General features: G+C 34.0%; 1 protein-coding gene and 1 non-coding gene across 2 annotated transcripts in view; both read right to left on the bottom strand.

Moving 5' to 3' along the window:
* Nucleotides 1–20,453, bottom strand: part of LOC134381068 (ankyrin repeat domain-containing protein 26-like) — a 52,816-nt gene that overhangs the window by 27,407 nt on the left and 4,956 nt on the right. Inside the window, 7 exon segments of the mRNA XM_063101145.1 lie at nucleotides 3,348–3,526; nucleotides 9,323–9,396; nucleotides 13,574–13,646; nucleotides 13,741–13,767; nucleotides 14,383–14,481; nucleotides 15,693–15,798; nucleotides 19,328–19,434. Coding sequence (XP_062957215.1) covers nucleotides 3,348–3,526; nucleotides 9,323–9,396; nucleotides 13,574–13,646; nucleotides 13,741–13,767; nucleotides 14,383–14,481; nucleotides 15,693–15,798; nucleotides 19,328–19,434 — 665 coding nt within the window.
* On the bottom strand, nucleotides 16,584–16,694 carry LOC134381365 (U6 spliceosomal RNA). Its single transcript, XR_010023963.1, has one exon. It is a non-coding gene; the product is annotated as a U6 spliceosomal RNA (small nuclear RNA).

Here is a 20,453-nt window from a genome sequence, read left to right on the forward strand (position 1 = left end):
AAGAATCCCCCAAAATGCATATAATTGCCAGGTACAGAATGGTCAGAATAGACCCACGTCAAACTTCTTTTTAAAGTGAGACTTAGTATAATGTTCAAAACAACACACCCAGAGTAAGCTCCATTCACTCGTTTAATAAACACGTATTGAGCCACTTGTATGCGAGGCCCTTTTCTAGGTACTGAAGATACGGGAGTAAACAGTCAAAAATCCTATTCATGAGAGTGAAGCAAACACACAATAACGATACACAAGACAGATAAATAAAATACACAGTATGTTAGAGGAGAAAGATGGAAGCAGGGAAAGAACGTTTTTATGCCTTGTAGAGGAGGCGTGGCGGAAATCCAAGAGAGGCCAGAAATGGCCTTGCTGAGAAAGTGGCTTTTAAGTAAAGAACTGAAGGAACAGAAGCAGCAGCCAGAAGGACCTCTGAGGGAAAAGCATTCAAGGTAGAGTGAACTGCCACGTACCGAGGTACGCCTGGGGTTTAGAGAACTAAAGTGGGAAGGTCAGTGTGGCCGGAGCAGAGTGAAAGGGATAGCAAAAGAGAAGCTTCAGCCAGAGAGACAATAGGGGTCAGATCACGTACTGCCTTGTAGGTATTAGGAAGACTTTGGCACGTACTCTGAGTGAAATGGGAGGCAAGAAGAAGGGTTTGAGCAGAGAAATGACAGCATCTGCCTTATGTTTTAATAGGTCCACTATGTAAAGAATTGATGGAAAGAGGATTAAAAAAGAAACAAGAAGACCAATCAGCAGCCTGTTACACTCATCTAGACAGCAGATGATGGCGGCTTGCACAGGGAAGGGGTGACAGCCTTCTGGGTATATTTCCAAGGTAGATCTGACAAGATTTGCTGACAGATGTAGGTGACGTGTAGGAAGGAGGGATGAGTCAAGGATGACACCAAGGTTTGTGTCAGAGCAACTGGAAGAGCTACCATTAACTCAAGTAGGAAAGACACATGAGGGGCACGTATGAAGGTGAATGTCAGTAGCTCAGTTCTGGATGTGTTAAGTTTGTGTCACCCAATAGCTAAACAAAGAGAGATGTCAAGTAGGCAGTTTGATACATAGGTCTGGAGTTAAGAAGAAAGATCTGGGCTAGAATTATAAATTTGGAAATCAATAGGACATACAAGGTAATAAAAGTCATGAAAAAGAAGATCAAAAAATGAGCCCGGGGAAACTGCAATGTGTAAAAGGTGGCAGATGAGGGGACATAAGCAAAATGGACTAGGATGGATGGACTGGAAAGGTAGGGGGAAAACCAGGTGAACGAGTGATAACCTGAAAGCCAAGTGAAGAAAGTGTTTTGGAGGAGAGTTTTCCATTGGGTCAAATATTGCTCACAGGTGAAGCAAAATGTGGTCTAAGAAATTACGTCTAGATTTATTAAACTGAAAATCAGTGGTAACCTTGAGAAAAACAATTTTAGAAGAGTGGTATGAGTGAAAATTACTGGAGTGAGTTCAAGAGTAAAAGGAAATTTGAGACAGTGAGTAGATATACTTCTTTCAAGGACATCATAGCAATGTGACACGATCACAGATGATGTAATTTTCTCCCTATTTGGCTGAATTTTCCTTCCTTACAATATAATTATGTGATATATTTGTAACACTTTAAAGTTGTTTTTAATTGCATGCATGTGGCACTGAAAAAAAAAAAGCCAAGGTATTAAATAATCAATTCATAAAACTATAGAACTAAAAGACCCCTTGAAAATTTCCTAGTTGTGTATTATATAAGCTGATTATCATTTTGCTCATGCTTATAAACAAAGATCACAGAAAGAATTAAATTATCAAGGGCAGTATTTCTTTTTTTTTTTTTCTTTTTTTTTTTTTTGTCGTTTTTTCGTGACCGGCACTCAGCCAGTGAGTGCACCGGTCAGTCCTATATAGGATCCGAACCCGCGGCGGGAGCGTCGCCGCGCTGCCAGCGCAGCACTCTACCAAGTGCGCCACGGGCTCGGCCCAAGGGCAGTATTTCTTAATAAAGATCATCTCACTCTAGGATATTTTATACTAGTCAAATACACAAAGTAATTTATTCATATAAAAATATTGAATTCTATAACAGAAATAAAAGGGGAGAAATGGAGAAAATAAAAATACTTTATAAACTGAATTTTTGTAAATTGTATACTATGAAGTCATTTTATTCAAAAACAAAGTGTGTTACATACTGAAATGTAATTACTGCCTATAGACCGAAGTCAGCCCACTGCCTGTTATTATAAAAAAAAGTTTTATTGGAACACATCTGTGCCCATTTATTTATTGTCTATGAAATATTTTGGACTACAGGAACAAAGACCTTATGGTCCACAAAACCCAAAATGTTTACTCTGCCTCTTGACAGAAAAAGTTTGCCAAACCGTGGTTTTCTAGATCAAATATCTTTTGATACGTTTTAATAGGTTTTACCCAACATACTAAAATGTGTATATGGAGTACAGACTGCATGTGCAATCCATCAGCAATATTCAGATTAACTCGAGTGTCCAATACTTGAGCACTTGTGCACTGGCAACAAAAAGCAAAAATCCAACAACTAGCAATTTTGTTGGTAAAAGGTAGAGGGACAGTGAAGCATGTAACTTCCTTTTACAACTCAGCAGATACTACAAGTATTCTAACAAAATTTGCTTAAGATGCATCATCAAACTAAATGCTTTAAATATACTTTAATTGTGAAATAGCCTATACTACAGATCTAACCTCATTTATTTTAAATGGTTGCATACTACATTATTTTATGGGTATGACAATTTAACTATTTCCTTATTGATGGGTATTTGGACTTTCTCTAACTTTTTGATATGGCAATGCTATAATAAATGGCTTTAACATACACATGTATATACATATATATATTATATAGCCTTTACATATGTTACATGTTATGTATAATATATAATAAATGTCCTTAACCTGTGTTTGTGTGCATGTGTTTACACAAGTCATGCTTTCCTGTAGGATACAGGCCCAGAAGTGAAGCTTTTAGATCAAAGGGATGACATGCTGTCTTTGAAATTTTGATATATGCTACTAAATTATCTTTCAAAAGGATTTACCGATTTCATTCACCAACACTGTGTGAAAATGTCTTTTTCCTCACATTTGCTGGTTATTGTTTTTAACTAAAATATGTATACCTATGAATGGAAAAAAATGGTAACTCAATGCTTCTTAATTTGCATTTTTCTCATTACCAGTCAAGGCTGAATATTTCTAGTAAAGTTTTAAAATTTGTTAATGATGAATATTAGCCCAAATTAGAATTGGTTTTGTAAAACAATAATAATTATCTACCCTTAAAAATTGCTATAGCCTTACCTATTGTACTCTTCATTCTCCTCAGTATGAAATTGCTGGTTATCAGTTCTTCCATTTTTTCTTTGTTGAATTAACCCGTCATCATCATCATCATCGTCATCATCAGCAGCAGCACCATCATATAGGTTTTCTAATATTTCCATTTCATTACTAATGGGCTTCTCCTTTTCTTCATCAACCTTTAATGAAAGTTTCTTACTAAGGATAATTGCTATTACTTTATTCAATAAAAAGAACGTTTTGTTTTCATTAATTTTATCGCTCGACTCAATTTAATTGTTGTGATTTTAGTCAATAAAATATTTTTGTGCTTGCTTTAATTTTATCATTATAGGTCATTAGAACTTTTTGTAAATTCTGCTTCATTTCTGTTTGAATGAAAGAAACAGAATTTTCCAAAATTTCAGAAAGGGCCCTTCTTAATTTTCTGCTTTTATTCCTGTCCACTCTTGGCTATCTAAAGTTTTCACCTCCTGTTTGTCTGGTAGAAAAAGAGAAAGAAGAAGGCAAAGACACAAAATATGTCTTACTCTTTCTTTACCATCTGGATTTCACATCAAACAGCCAGATGCAGAGATGACTTGCACACATGAAAGAACAATAAACAGAGTAGCTTGGCTGGGTATATTTACTGCAACTTGCAAGGTTAGATACATTTATATATCCATTCTCAGTCTTTGCTTCCTTCCCACTATACTCCATTTTACTGTTTAAATAAATACAACTTATTCTTAAGCCAATGGGCGGGGGGCAAGAACATATAACATTTTTTAGCAATCTTTTTTATGCTTATCCACGTTCAGAAAGTCACATGGTACATGGCTAAATTAGCTTCCCAGTTCATATGTCACTTGGAAGACTGATAGACTTAGGTTGATTAAGGAACAAAGATTATGAGAATTTTTTTTGAAGTGTTGTTGAGAGAGCAGAAATAATCTATTTCTAGACACAATTACATATACAGATAACCCTATTATATACATGTGCTTTTCGTAAGTAGAAAATCAGAATGGATCAGATAATTAATACAGAGAAAAAAAAGAGTAGCTGTAAGTCAACCTCTGTCTCTTTTTGAACTTGAACTTTCTCTTTCTCCAAAGCCAGGAACTCTATTTGTAACATGCCTATCTCATTCTGAAACCTTTGCATATCTTGCTGTAATTCTTCATTTACATATACTACTGATGTCCTGTCACTATGTGGTGGTGAAGAATTCACATTTTTTAATTCAGGTCCTGTGCTTTTATAGTTATTAGCAATTATCATATCGTGGCTTCTGGAACAAGTCCTGTGCTGATTTTGTTTTCTTGTGTATGTAATAGTAGAAGTCCTGTGCCTTTTTATATAAATCACAAGCTTCATTTCTTTGGAGCAGGTAAGCCACTCATCATAAAGTCTTTTTGGATCACTAGAGTGAGGCATAAGTTCGATGTATAATTTCCCATTAGTGGCATTTTGGATCATATTTTTTGTCATTTGTTTATCAAACTCTCGGTCTTCTTTCACTTCAACTGTAATAACTACTTCACTACTTCTGGGTTCCTTCCTTTTTAATTTTCTGTATTATTATAAAAATTCTCCTCATTTGTGTTAAAAACATGTTCAGTGTCTGGTTTGTTATCATTTTCACAGTATAATTTATTTTCACTTAAATAAAGCTTAGAAGATGACTGGCAAGTGTATTCTGGGGATCTAGAGTATGAATGAGATGGAAAGGTATTTTTGAGACTGGTTTCTTCTTTTTGTTCAGAAAATGACTGGAACACTACAGAGATGCCAAGGACATCTTTTCCCTCACAATCAACTATATTATTTGTCAAATTAGAGAGTATTTCCTTTAAATCTGATCCACCTTTAGAGTTATCATGTAGTGGCTCTTCCTTAGGACAAGCAGTAATTACGTATTTTTCACAAATTTCACCAAACCTCTGCTTTAACTCATTGGTGGTGAGTTTTAAGTTATTTTTTCACTCAAAATTTGCCTTATTGAATCCACATCTCCTCATATTTTTGCATGAAAGGAAGTCCTGAATATACAGGTATAACCTCTCTATCACAATCCTTACTCATTTCTACTTCTTGAGACATTTTTTGCATGTGAAAAAGTGGGAGATTAATTTGCATGGTTTGATTCTCAGATGTCTTTTCTGCAGGGGTGCATGTTTTAAAAATAACTTTATCCTTAAATAATCAAGCACGGACAAAGAAAAACTAGGAAACAGTTAAAACTTAAATGTTAAACTTCTTAATCTATGTGTAGTTAATCTCAAATCATTGCAAGTAATCAAGAAGTGAAAAATAATTTGCATTAGCCTAAAACAGGAGAAAAACATGAATCAGCAAACAATCTCTGTCACTGTTTCCTTTGGACTAAATTAACTCATTATGTGTTAATTCTACCAAAAATGAATTAGTAGATGACTGTTAATATTATGAAGGTTTCTCCTTTTAAAAGATTTTATATGTGTCCAGAAATTTTTCCATTTCCTCCAGGTTTTCAAATTTGTTGGCATATAATTATTCATAATAGTCTCTAATTATTCTTTGTATTTAAATGGTACTGGTTGCTGTGTCTCCTTTTTCATCTCTCATTTTTCTTATTTGGGTCTACTCCCTTCTTTTTTTAGTTAGTCTGGCTAATGGTTTGTGTATTTTATTTACTTCTCGGACACATACAATCTACCAAGACTAAACCAAGAAGAAGAAATAGAAAACCTGAGCAGACCAATAAGAAGCAAAGAGATTAAAGCAGTAATCAGCAGTCTTCCAACAAAGAAAAGCCCAGGACCAGATGGCTTTACTGATGGATTCTACTAAACATTTAAAGAGGATTTAATACCAATTCTCTTCTAACTATTCTAAAAAATTGAAACACAGGCCATTCTCCCAGACTCATTCTATGAGGCCACTATCACCCTGATACCAAAGCTTGACAAAGATTCAACAAAAGAAGAAAACTACACACCAATAACCTCGATGAACACAGATGTAAAAATCCTCAGCAAAATATTAGCAAACAGAATACAGCAACACATCCAAAAAATTATATACCATGCTCAAGTGAGATTTATTCCAGGGATGCAAAGATGGTTCAACATAAAGAAATCAATAAATGTGATGCATCACATCAGCAAAATCAAAGAAAGAAACCATATGATTATCTCAATGGATGCAGAAAAAGCATTTGAGAAAATTTAACATCCCTTCATGATAAAGACTCTCAGTAAATTAGGTATAGAAAGTATCTCAACATAACAAAAACTATATATGACAAACCCTCTACCAATATCATCCTAAATAGGGAAATGTTCAAAGCTTTTCCCCTGAGAATGGGAATGAGACAAGGATGCCCACTCTCACCATTTCTAATCAACATAACACTGGAAGTACTAGCCAGAGCAACCAGGCACGACAAAGAAATAAAGGGCATCCAGATTGGAAAAAATGAAGTTGAACTGTCCCTGTTTGCAAATGACATGATCCTATATATAGAACAGCCCCAAATCTCTACAAAAAAACTCTCAGAGTTGACAGATGATTTCAGTAATGTTGGAGGATACAAAATCAACATACAAAAATCAGTAGCGTTTTTATACTCAAACAACAAACTAGCAGAAAAAGAAATCAAGAAAGCAAGCCCATTTACAATAATCACAAAATAAAATAAAATACCTAGGAATCAACTTAACCATGGATGTGAAAGATCTCCACAATGAGAACTACAAATCATTGTTGAAAGAAATTAAAGAGCCATAAAAAGATGGAAAGATATTCCTTCCTCCTGGATTGGAAGAAATAACACTGTGAAAATGTCCACACTACCCAAAGAGATCTATAGATTCAATGCAATCCCCATCAAAATAACAATGACATTCATCCAGAAATAGAAAAAACAATCCTAACATTCATATGCAACAACAAAAGACCCCTAATAGCCCAAACAATCTTGACCAAAAAAATAATAAAGCTGGAGGAATAACACTATCAAACTTCAAACTATACTACAAAGCTATAGTAACAAAAACAGCATGGTACTGGCATAAAAACAGACACCCAGACAAATGGAACAGAATAGAGAACCCAGAAATCAACCCACAAACCTACAGCCAATTGATCTTTGACAAAGACAAGGACACACAATGGGGAAAAGAATGCCTCCTCAATAAATGGTGCTGAGAAAAGTGGACATACATACCTAGAAGAATGAAACTAGACCTGTACCTCTCACTGTATACCAAAATCAACTCAAAATGGATTAAAACCTTCAATATAAGACCTGAAACTATAAAACTCCTAAAAGAAAATGCAGGGGAAACACTTCAGGAAGTAGTACTGGGCAAAGACTTTATGAACATGACACCCAAAGCACAGACAGCAAAAGGAATATTAAACAAATGGGATTATATCAAACTCCAAAGCTTCTGTACAGCAAAGTAAACAATTAACAACCTACAGAGTGGGAGAAAATATTTTCAAATTGTACGTCTGACAACGGATTAATATCCAGAATATATAAGGAACTCAAGCAACTACAAATAACGTAAAAAAAAAAAAATCCAATTTAAAAATGGGAAAAGGAGATAACAGTCATTTTCAAAGGAAGACATACAAAGGGCCAACAGACACATGAAAAAATGCTCAACATCACTATATTATCAGAGAAATACAAATCAAAACCACATTGAGATATCATCTCACCCCAGTTAGACTGGCCATTTAAAGAATAAGAATAACAAATGCTGGTGAGGATGCAGGCAAAAGGTTACACTTCTGCTGTCGGTGGGACTATAAATTAGTACTGTCATTATGAAAAATAGTATGGAGGTTTCTTAAACAACTACAGATAGGACTACCATATGATCCAGCAATCCCACTACTGGGTATGTACACAAAGGAATGGAACAAAGGAATGGAAATCATCATGTTGAGTGGATACCTGCACTCTCATGTTCATCGCAGCTCTATTTACAATAGCCAAGACATGGAACCAACCTAAGTGTCCATCGATGGATGACTGGATGTGGAAAATGTGGTATATATACACAATGAAATACTACTCAGCTCTAAAAAAGAATGAAATTCTGCCACTGCAGCAACATGGATGAGTCTGGAGAAAATTATGTCAAGTGAAATAAGCCAGACAGAAATACCACATGTCCTCACTCATAACTGGGTTTTAAGAAAGAAGAAAAGAAAGATAGATAGAGAGAAAGAAATAAAGAATAATAGTACCTTGAACTTTCAGAAAGAGAGAACAAACCTAAAGATAATAGAGAGGGAGGGAAGAGATGGAGGGGGGTTGGGGAGTGACTGGTCAGGTAAGGGGCATAAAGAATAATTAAGATTTGTAATAATGAATTTGCTAATAAAACATTAGTGATTTCCTCCATTGGAATGAAACAGGTTAGTAAGCTATTGTTTGTACCCTAACACCAAAGGTCCTGTTCTAGAAGGTATGATTCTTTTGATAAGCAGTTGGGTTGATTTTATGACCCCATTCTCTCCCTAAGCATAGACACAAGTCAATTAGAAACCACAAGGCAAAATAAATCTTTAACTTTGGCTTTAGTGACCAGCAATATAAAACCTGCAAATTTTGAACTACTGGGGGTGACTGCTCCTTAACATGAGTCCAACTCAGTGGCCATTACATTTATATTGTTCATAATATGATTCAATATTTGATGTTACCTTCTTTATCATGTAAGGAGATTACAAAAATGGAAGACCAAACAATATTCAGAAAAATTCTTGCCTCAATTCCAAGGGTAAAATTTAGCTATATGTTACTATAGATTCTAAGAATATTTAAAGTTTTATAACTAGTTTAAATGGTTTTGAAGTTAAATATTAAATAGTTATGATCTACTGATTCTAAAAGGCTAGTCCACAGCAATTTCATCTGGACAATGCTACATTATTAAGGCAAAGAAAATAAAATTCAGCCAGAAATTTCAATGTCCATTTTTACTTACCCGTGGCTGCTTATTTTCATTTCCATCAGGCCATTCTCGCTCTTTCTCTGCTGCCATTCTAAAGTCTAGTTCTGCTGACAAGCCTATATATTTAGTTAAAAAGCACTACTTAGAAAAATTAAACAAAATATACCTTTCTAAAAACAGACAGAAAATAACATCTATTTGTATTTTATAAACTGAGAATTAAAATGAAGTTTAATCTTTAGCTGAATATTTGCTTCTTTAAAAAATACTTCTAATTATCCAAAACATCAACAAACCACTTGTGAACACACTAGCCTGTCATCAGCCTGAAGGCATATAAACATCTCAAAGATTCATTCCCAAATTCACCCACCCAACATAAGTGAACAAATCCTTCAGAAACAAAACAGAATTTAAAAATACAGTAGAAACATAGAAAAGTAAAACTGTACACCATTCTCTGCCTCATGCATGTAACATTTTTGGTCCATTATTAATGTTTTCAAAAGTTACTGTTACTTTTTACACCCTTAGCAATGTACACTCTGCTCCTTTTATCTGAAATGCTTTCCTCTCTATTCTTACAAATTTCTTTTCAACTTTTAAGACTTGGCCCCTTATGAGGAGTCTTCTGGTGTCTCTCTCCTTAGGGATACCTTAGTACTCTATCCATTTTTCTACTGGATCGTGACCAATAGAACTGTAAGTCATTTCTTTACATGTCTATCCCCTTTGCCCCTGGAACACAGGAGACAATATTTTAAATCATCTTTGTATAAACAGTCTTCGTTTATTTCACTCAATTATTAATTATTGAGTTTCTGCTCCATGCTGGGCACAGGGGTTTAAAGAATGTAAGTAAAAGGTGTTCTAGATGGCTTTTCCAGAGAGAATGCCTGAGTTGAGACTTAGAAAAAGGAAGTTAGCCAGATTAAAAGGTGTAGAGGGCAGGAAAGGATGAGAGCACGCAGGCAATAGCAAGAGAGGGAGAGAAGCATTAAACTGGGTACACATTTGTTGAAAACATGGGAATAAGTGAGAATGGCATCTCCAGCAGTTCAGTAATGCCAGAGAAAAGGGTAGACAGGGGAAAGGACTAATGATGGAGAATTAGGCAGAAATCACATTACGAAAGCCTTGTGTGTCACTTGAAGATGCTTAGACATGAATGTTTTAAAGAGTGGCTCATGCGTATACTGGCAAGGGAGAAAGATCATCCTAAATGTTGTGAGGTGGATGAGTTTGAAGGACACATGAATAAATGGAAGAAGATGAGCTAGAAGGCAATTGTGCAAAATAAAGACAATACAGGCTTGAACGGAGGGAATATTCCAGAAGTACTTAAGTTATAAAATTATCAGTGCCCATTATAGAATGAGTTTGTATTAAATAAATAAATGTACAAATCTGGGCCCCTGGAGAACTAGACTCTGCTCACTACGAAAGGTATCAAATGATACATGAAATGATCTACATGCACTGTTTAATTTGCTGACTGTTTAAGTGGTTACAGCTACTTTACAGGTGTGCTGTTCCATGTTTTCCTGTATTGAGGGAACTCAGGTGTTTTGTTTGAAAATTCCTGTTTCTTGGATCTACCGAGCTCATAAAGAAATAAGAGCAAACATTTCACGCATATAGGTCAACAACTTTGGATTTATAGTTTGTAGTCCCTCCTCTAGGAGATAATTTTCATCTTCTATAAAATAGAATGTTAATTTTATAGGTAAGGAAAGAAAAAAAAACTATAAGAAGAAAAAATATTGTATAATTTATTACTGCAGACCTGATCGTATGACTAAGAGCACTGAATTAACTGGTATATGAAGGAGAACACATACTACGTGCAGTTAACCAATAGACTGGGTGTCCTACAAGAATTAAAATTCATTTTCATATATTACTTTTAAATGATACAGCACTCCTTAAAACCACTGTTCCTTGTGAACTATTATTTATTAAAACAAGGTGATAGACTGGACGCAGCTGGGGAGATACCATAAAGCAAATTCTCAATGATTCCCCTTAATGCTACAGAAGTCAATTCTGGAATATATAAAGTCATAGAAATTATAAGAAAGAACTTAATATTTGGCTTTGTAAGGTTCTCCCTTTAGTTACTTTGCATATGGTTATAACTAATAACAGTGAATTCAGAGCTGTAAACACAAAAGCAAAGGAACAATGTTGCATTTGCGTAGGCAATCTTTAGATAGCTATCTAATTTTCCCATCCAGTCCCAAAATTCTAAATATAATCCTGGTACCTACTCTCAAATTTATGCTAAATACACACCTAAACAAAATTATTGTTTCTCATAGTTCTCTTTGTTATTTATATGTGATTTGGGTAGAGGAAGAATGCAAACACCTTGTTAAAAGTTATTCCTTTGGTTGTAGGTTGCATAAGTGGAATAAACACAAAGCAAATTTTGCCACAAAGTAAGTGTTGAAAAGTCAGAACTATAGCATTATGAAGCTATGCAGAGGAAGCCTAGGGTTGAATTCTCTGTGTTCTTTACTACCTTCTTTGCTCTCTTTGTTTTCTGGTAGCTGTGATTCACACAAGTCATGGAGAGCATAATTCCCTAATAGAAACACAGTTCCAATGTTAATGTTTTCTTTCCCTCTTGAGGTCATCTGTCCAAGTTCTGTGGATGCTGGCTGATTTTGGGTCACTGATTGTGAGACAAGTGGATATTTATCATCAACCTTCCAATTCTCAGATTTTGAACAAGTGTTATTACTGGTGGTCAAACTAGTAGAACTCCAATCTGAAAATAAAGTTTTCATTTATTAGAATGTAAATAATAATACAAATTCCTTCTTCAGAGAAATAGTCCCATGTCTCCCCCGCAAACAAACTACTCCTTCATGGCTTACTGTATTTTACATGTTCGAGACATTCACTCAGATAAATTTAATTAACTATCATCTCTTGTTTTTTGAATGTTTTTATTTCTTAGTATGGCTTACTTGGATTCAACCATTGTTCTTAGCGTTACTTACTTGGATTCATATCTATTACATATTTTGTTTTCCATGAGAGCTTTGTTAATTAATATTAATTCTCCAAGGATATGAATTTCTTATTATTAACAAAATTTAAGTCTAACCATTTTAAGTTTAAATATGCATGACAGTATTGTGTTCTACACGAGCTTAAAAAGACTTTTCATGAATATACTACTTTAAATAAAAAACAAATTACAATGAGATGTTCTTTCCTCAGTACACTAATATCTTCAGAATTCACTTTTTAAGTCTTAGATAAACACCATAAATTTATATTAAGAATGATAGCCTTAAGTGACCTAATTGTTCCCACGTAAAAAGAGATCCAAAGAGTACAGCCATGAGACAAGAAATGAGTACATCACAAAAATATTTTCATTTTTGCTTTTTAAACAAAATGGTCAGATTTAAACTTTTTAAGACAAGTTAAAAAAAAAATCCAAAAAAGTGGAAGTGAAACTTTGAAGGTCATGTCATCATCAAGAATCCCATTATCATTGTGATCTCAGAAGTCCCGGGGTTTCAAGATCCCTCGGGGGTCCAAGAGGTCAGATAATACTAACTGCTATTTGCCATTTTCCCTCTTACACTCTTGTAAGTATACAGTGGAGTGTTTTCAGAGACATGACTTGTCAGAGTTATAGCTCTAATGGTTAATGGGTCATAGTTTTAATGGCTATTGGCATGTATGTGCATGCTTGTATTTTACATTTTTTGTCTTAATTTCTAATATTGTGAATATCAATAGATACAACTCACTTAAAACCTCTTTGGAATCCACAATAATTTTTAATACTATAAAAGGGCCCTAGGCCAAAATTTCACAACCGGTGTTTTCAAAGACTGTGCCTACCAAATAGCCATTAAGAATAATTAATTACTTTCCTTATTTTTAATAATTAAAGATAATACAGACACCATACAGGTAAAGGTCAGAATTCTAATTAATATTTTACAACATTAGAAAATTCTTAGAGTCTCGTAATTAACCTCTATGAATCCATAACAAGTATAGGGATCTCATATACTTTTAGGTATCAAAGCATACGAGCAGAAACACCAAGTTAAAGCTTACATTTTTAAAATCACTTTATCTTATGCTGGCAAATATCGTTTTTTCCAAATATGATACTAACAATGACATCTGCATTATTTATGTCAAATCCTTCCATCAAATTTGGAAAAAAAAATTAGAAATAAGATAACTCTGAGCATTTCAAGTAATTTAATGGACTCTTTTTCAGAGTTAAATTTGTATTGCAAAATGTACCTGATCTGGATGTTTGTACATACTTCTCTCCTACTGCTTTATTTGGAACAGAAACTTTCATTTCAACGGTAGGCTAAATGGGTTTTGAAACAAAATGATTAATAAGTAATGTGTGTTTCATACAATATGTACTCAATAATTCAAGATAAAAATATAAAAATTATTACCTTCAAGTGCGGATACTTCTCAAGAGACTCTAAGAAGAAAAACGAAGACATAATCAATTACATGTAAATATGACAAAGCCAATCACACATTTATGTAGAGTTAGTATGGAGCTGAATCCTAATGCTTGACTTTGGAAAATGATTACTTTCGGGTGTGGGTTTTTTGGTTTTCTTGGTTCGGAATGCAACTTGACGGAAATATACTGAAGAAAATATGGGATATAAGAATAATAACACATGCAGTTAAAATTTCAAAAGTGAAATTGTTTCAAATGACTACAAACAAAATAGAAAAGTGGTTATATACCAATATGAAATGAATATGCTGATTGATGGGGACAAAAGTGATTTTTAATCAGAAAAGCAAATCATGACACTGAGAGGACAAACGTCAAAGCTGATGGTAAAATGCAACAGTATATCTTTAAGCAACATGTCAGAATCATCTATACCATTAAACTACCAGTATTTATCACATTCTTCAACTTGTCCTGTAATTTTGGAAGCACACAGTTATGATAACATTTCAACTGAATGTAGAATTTGTTTCTCATCAGAAACTCTGTTCCAAATTCATCATTTTGGATATACTTGTATACTTGTAGAATAATAGTTAATAAAAATATTCATTTTTTTCCATACCCACAGGGCTACTGGTATGCCTATATTGCTTGTATCCTCTATTTTAACAATCTTAAGGTTTCTTGGTCCAATCATGCAAGACGGTAGTATAAAACACATCTAAGAAATAATGTATAATAAGCTCTCAGTATTAAAATATGGTTATTAAAAAGGAAAAATACATTAAACTGACACAGAATATTCGATTTTAGTAACCTTTAATACTTCAAAATCAGTGCAATATGTACCAAAAATAACAATTTTAGTATTCAAGAAATGAATCCTACAATTTCTTTTGTTTCCAAAATTAGTTTGGCTTCTTAATTAGGGACAGATCTGTTCTATTATGAGCACCTTAAACACATAATCTACGTCCATTCCATCTCCTGCAACCACAAAACCTTACATACTGAAGTTCTTTCATAAATGTCCACTCAACTAAAGGTGTCCTCATACAGTTCACATTGTACAATGCATAAGATGTCCCACCTGGGGACCATATAGCATTTTTGTTACTGCAAAACATTTTTGTACTTTTACGATAATTTGTTGAGTCCACAGTTGCGCTATTCGATTTTTTTTTTTTTAATACTCTTTTGGCTAATGGTAGCAGGGTATCTTGTTCTAACAAATTTACTGTTTATAATGACAATTATTCCACAGATAGAAAAAAAATCTTTTAACAAAGTCAATATATGTCATTTAGCTTCAACCTATGAGGAATGAAGTTGAAAATAGCAAGACCTTGCTGATATAAGAATATGTAACATGACCTATGCTTCTCAATGAGGAATTGTTTTTCTGACTTCTGTACTCAGTAGCTATCTTTAAAAAACAATCTCCTATTGGCATTGGTGCACACTGGCTCAGTTTTGCAGTTCTTATGGTCATTTATTTATGGCACCAGAAAGGTATTGTTTAGTTCCCAGTTTTAAAAATAGTTACTTTTTTTGGTGACTCAAATCACCATGTAATAATTAATATTCCTTTAGTACATGCAATCCATTTACTGTAAAAATTAAGTAGAAGATCCATTTTTATAACAAGTACAGTTTGTTACAATGTGATTACAGAGAAAACATAAGACACTAATTTTAAAATCTTTTTCTTACTTATACAATATCATATAAGATTTTAGGGGCCATAATTAAATAAATAAGTTTTTTCAGACAACACTGTTTCAGACTGTGAATTACTTACAATTAACTTCTTAAATAATTCTAAATTTAGATTATTAAGAAAAAATATACATGCAATTTATACATCGGTGTTTTTTAACTGCTCTTCTGTGATCAACGTTTCCTTCCTCATACTTTTTTAACCTATGGTACAACCACCGAGAGTAATTCACTGTCAGAAATCTTACCTGGATTTCTATTTGGAGAAGAATCTGTAAGTCTCTGCTCTTCTGTATATTTAGAAATTAGCTGGCAATTGCTATGTATGAAAAGACATGATAAAGAAAAGTACTGTTTTAATATTGATAGAAAAAACACAAAATAAATACAGAGAGTATTTCAGGCAATATCAGAGCTAATATAAGAACTTTAATTATGCCATACACTGTGAACTTGTACGCTCTACAAACTTTTTATTGAGTTTATAATTAAAAAAGAATAGTAAGGTGAAGTAGTCATGAATTGAGGGCAGTATAGCTCAGTAAATTAACTAGATTTAGCTTGACACAATGGAAAATGTCTGAACTCAGAAGAAGTCCTAGTTCTGTAACCAACAGCTACTTGTTCTTGGACAGTCACTTCTCTTAGGCTCAAAGCATCTTCTGAAAAATAAAAATTTTACTGCCTTATTCACTCAGTTGTTCTAAAGATTTAATAAGATAATATTAAAAAATCTTCACAGAAATAGTGAAGCAATGAAATGATTTGTTCTTGAACTTTATTGCTGAAACTATTTTGGAATCTCAAGTGTGTTTTTTCATAAGTTCTAATGTTCAAATGTTGCAGTTTTCAGAAAATGTTATTAAGTCGTAACTTTGGGTATTAGCCATCCTACACTTTGTGGCCCCTACTTAGGGGCAACTCAGCTATTTTATATTTTGTAGTTAAATTTATTGGTAAATATGTTGTCTCATTAAATTCACTAATGTAATTTTCCCTGATTAGTGAGCTAATCAACATTGGGTGCCAGCCATTTTGCTTTGACTCACACACTGTTTCCTTGGAACTAGTCAGAAAATAGTCAAATAATCTTTCAGGGACTGCACAAATATGGAAAGCATCACAATTTCATATGTCATTCTTGCAGAGGGGCCAGGCTAATCTTCTCTGTATCATTAAACTTTACTATATGTGCTGCCGACATGATGCAAGCACAAAATCCTACTTTCATGCATGGATACTGAAGAGTCATGGATGGGGCCTAACTGTCTCAAATCCAATCAATCAACTTTAAATTCAGAGAATTCTCCTGAATGCCTTTCTTGTGAGGCAGAATTTGAAAATATTTTGAAAGTGTGAGGTGGAGATGCATGTAGCTTGAGAGGTTTTCATTATTACAAGAAACAGATCACTTGTGGGGCCAACCATAAGTTGATACCCACTACCCTAAGGAAGCACAATATGGAACCTTCCAGAACCTAAGAAAAGGTACTACACAGGATTCAAAGGTGCCTTGGGATACATATTTGGTAGCATATATGACAAGTAACTCTGTTCTCCAACATTGCATGATACGAATTCAACATACAAAAATCACTAGCATTTCTATACTCCAACAGTGAACATGCAGAAAAAGAAATCAAGAAAGCTATTTACATAGCCACCAAAAAAATAAAATACTTGAGAATTAAGTTAGCCAAGGATGTGAAAAATCTCTACAAAGAGAACTACAAACCACTGTTGAGAGAAATTAAAGAGGACACAAGAAGATGGAAAGATATCCCATGCTCTTGGATTGGAAGAATCAACATTGTGAACATGTCCATATTACCCAAAGTGACCTACAGATTCAAGGCAATCCCCATCAAAATTCCAATGACATTTTTCTCAGAAATGGAAAAAACTATCCAGACATTTATATAGAATAACAAAAGACCACAAATAGCCAAAGCAATCCTGAGCAAAAAAAAATAAAGCTGGAGGCATAACACTACCTGGCTTTAAACTATACTACAAAGCTATAATAACCAAAACAGCATGGTACTGGCATAAAAACAGACACATGGATCAATGGAATAGAATAGAGAACCCAGAAATCAACCTATATACCTACAGCCAACTGATCTTTGACAAAGGCATCAAGTCTACACACTGGGGAAGAGACTGCCTCTTCAGCAAATGGTGATGTGAAAATTGGATATTCACATGTAGGATAATGAAACTAGACCTGTACATCTCACAATATACCAAAATCAACTCAAAGTCCAGCCTTTTGCTTGGCTTCTGAAGTAGACTAACTCATTACCATTTCCCAATTAGCTGAACTAAACTATGGCATCTCATCTGATGTATAAGATGCAATAGTTATAATTACTTTAAACCTCAATTTAGTATTAACTAGCATTTTAATGCAAATACATATTACAACCACTAGCAAGAGCGTATGTTCCTGCAGTCCTCCCAAAGATATCTTCAGAAAAGGCATCAGTATCTTGCTCAAGAAGCCTGACTATATTAGTTGATTCATAATTTACAGCAAGCATGAGGGCATTTCTAAAGCAATGGAGAGATAACTTCACCCATAGGAACTTTAATAAAGTTATTTAAACAGCTAATTTGACATACATTACCAACTGAATGCCATGCTGGTCTGTGTAGACTTGACCATTTCCAGGTATTAACAGACATAAACATGTTGGGTACTAATCTTTAAATCACCTCCAAGGCTAAATGGAAGGGACAAAAAGGAAGCCTCTTTGTCCCACTGGGGTATTACACAGTAGAAGGTGCTAATTTAAGTCCTTTGATGGACAACAAATTATACTGAGGTAGCTCATCTGAACTAAGTAAGGAATTCTCCATTTCTTCCCTAGTCTGATATAATATATTGTAATCCAAAGTCATCTAGGGGTCAGATAAGTAAGAGCTACGTAAAGGCTTAACACAATAATATCAATAATAATGGTAATAATAGTAGTCATAGTAGTTTCAGTTAATGATATTGATAAGCATGTGCTAGGCACTGAATTAAATGCAATAATATAATTTTACTGACACATAACCACACTTGAAGTATATATTCTCTTTTTCATATTGGGAAACATACTTGGTAGTAAGTAGTGTTCCCAAGGTCACACCCTAGCAAGTGGAAAAGCTAGGAATTAAACCCAGTCTTATGTGAATCTAAAGCCTATCTCTTTTCTCTTTATCACCTACCTATGACTTGTCTTCACTAAAGAAAAAGTTTATCCAATTAAAACTGTCTTTCTTCCCTCTGCCATATCAATTAAAAATAAAAACATTAATAAACACTAGAAATGAAAAAGAAGAGGAAAAAAAATCCCTATAAACCTACAATATCTGGTAGTAGCAATTAATAGCAACTTAAGGATAATTTAACATCAATATTCTTCAAAGAAAGCAATTTGAACCAGAGTCACGCAAAAGAAAATTAATTTTTGGCTCCCATTTATGTTTAATAAGCATTTTGAAGGGAAAGTATATAAGAATCAGTTTTTTAAAAACACCATAAAATGGTTAAGAAGTTCAATAGTGAGTCATCAACTTATTTGAAAAGTCCACACTTTTTAAGGCTAGTAAAACTAATATGAAAGCACTTAAGTCCAAAACATGAGATTACAATAACAAACATCGGTCAGTATTACAAGGAAATATGAATCCTACTATGTACTGTTCTTCTTGCTGCCCCCTCTGAATAATCGCTTTTCTACCTTACTGATGATTTGTGTTGATATTTTTCACTATATCCCAATTATTATATGGTGATCTTCTTCTTAATTTAATAAGAACAACATTAAAGTTGAGGAGAAAATAATGTACTACTGTACCTTTTCATCTTATCAAACGCACGTATATTCGCTCCTTTCCGTACTAAAAATTCTACCATTGGCTGTTTGTTTTCTTTTATAGCAAGAAAAAGTGGTGTGAGCCCCTCCTGTAAAACCACAAAAATAATTTACAATTTGCAAAATTACATATTTCTCAACTAAATTGAAAACCTCCTAAAAGGCCCTGTGAACTTAAACATATAATATAGAAAGTAAATACCAAGTTGTCCTCCCTTCTCACTCTTCCGTACTTTCACATGTTCTCCTCCTTACCTTTGAAACATGCCTCCCATCTCTCTGCCTGACTACACTAACTCTGGTCATCTCCAACACTCACATCAAACATTGACTGGGTCCAACAATCTTTCCTTCTACCACAGCTTTCACCATGGTATACTGTAGTTATGTTATTGTTTCCTATCTAGGCCAAGAGCTTCTTGAGGGCAGGGGCTGTATCATTTATCTCTGTGGCACAAACCCTAAGACACAGTAGTAAATGATTTGAGTATTTTTATTGAATCAATGACCTAAATCATCTAGCATCTCTAGACCAGTGTTTCTTATACTATATTTCAAACAGTATCTACTTTACCACAAGTACTGTATCCCAACAGAATGTTCACCGGCATTTGAGAAATATTATAAATTGTGCATTCTATGTCTAGGATTAAAGGAATCTCTTTAATTGGCTTAACCCCTAGTTGACAATACCTTTTTTGAGGGAAACAGTAACATTTGAGGAATTAGAGTTTCAGTGACATAGTTTTGAGAGTTTTCCAATAAGGGGAAGGTTCCTTCCAGGTTACACAGACTCACTCCATTCTCTCCTATCAAAGGTGTCAGGATCCCAGATGCCAGTGTCAGGCACTCCTGCTCCAAATGGCTCAATAAGGAAATGGCCTCTGAATTTTTAAACATAGGCTTCAAATGAACTTTAATTGCTTATTACTAAACAGTCCCTGGATTTTCTCATATAATAAGGTGATAGATTTTTACCTTAGTTGCTAGAAAGCTAAGTACAGAATTTTATTTTCAATTACAATCATAATCTTGGGACCTAATGTATACTACTTCTTAAATCCCTTTTTATTCAGGTTTCCTTTCAAACTACTACTTAAAATTATTT

Source organism: Cynocephalus volans, chromosome 6 (genome assembly GCF_027409185.1).
Source record: "Cynocephalus volans isolate mCynVol1 chromosome 6, mCynVol1.pri, whole genome shotgun sequence".
NCBI lineage: Eukaryota > Metazoa > Chordata > Mammalia > Dermoptera > Cynocephalidae > Cynocephalus > Cynocephalus volans.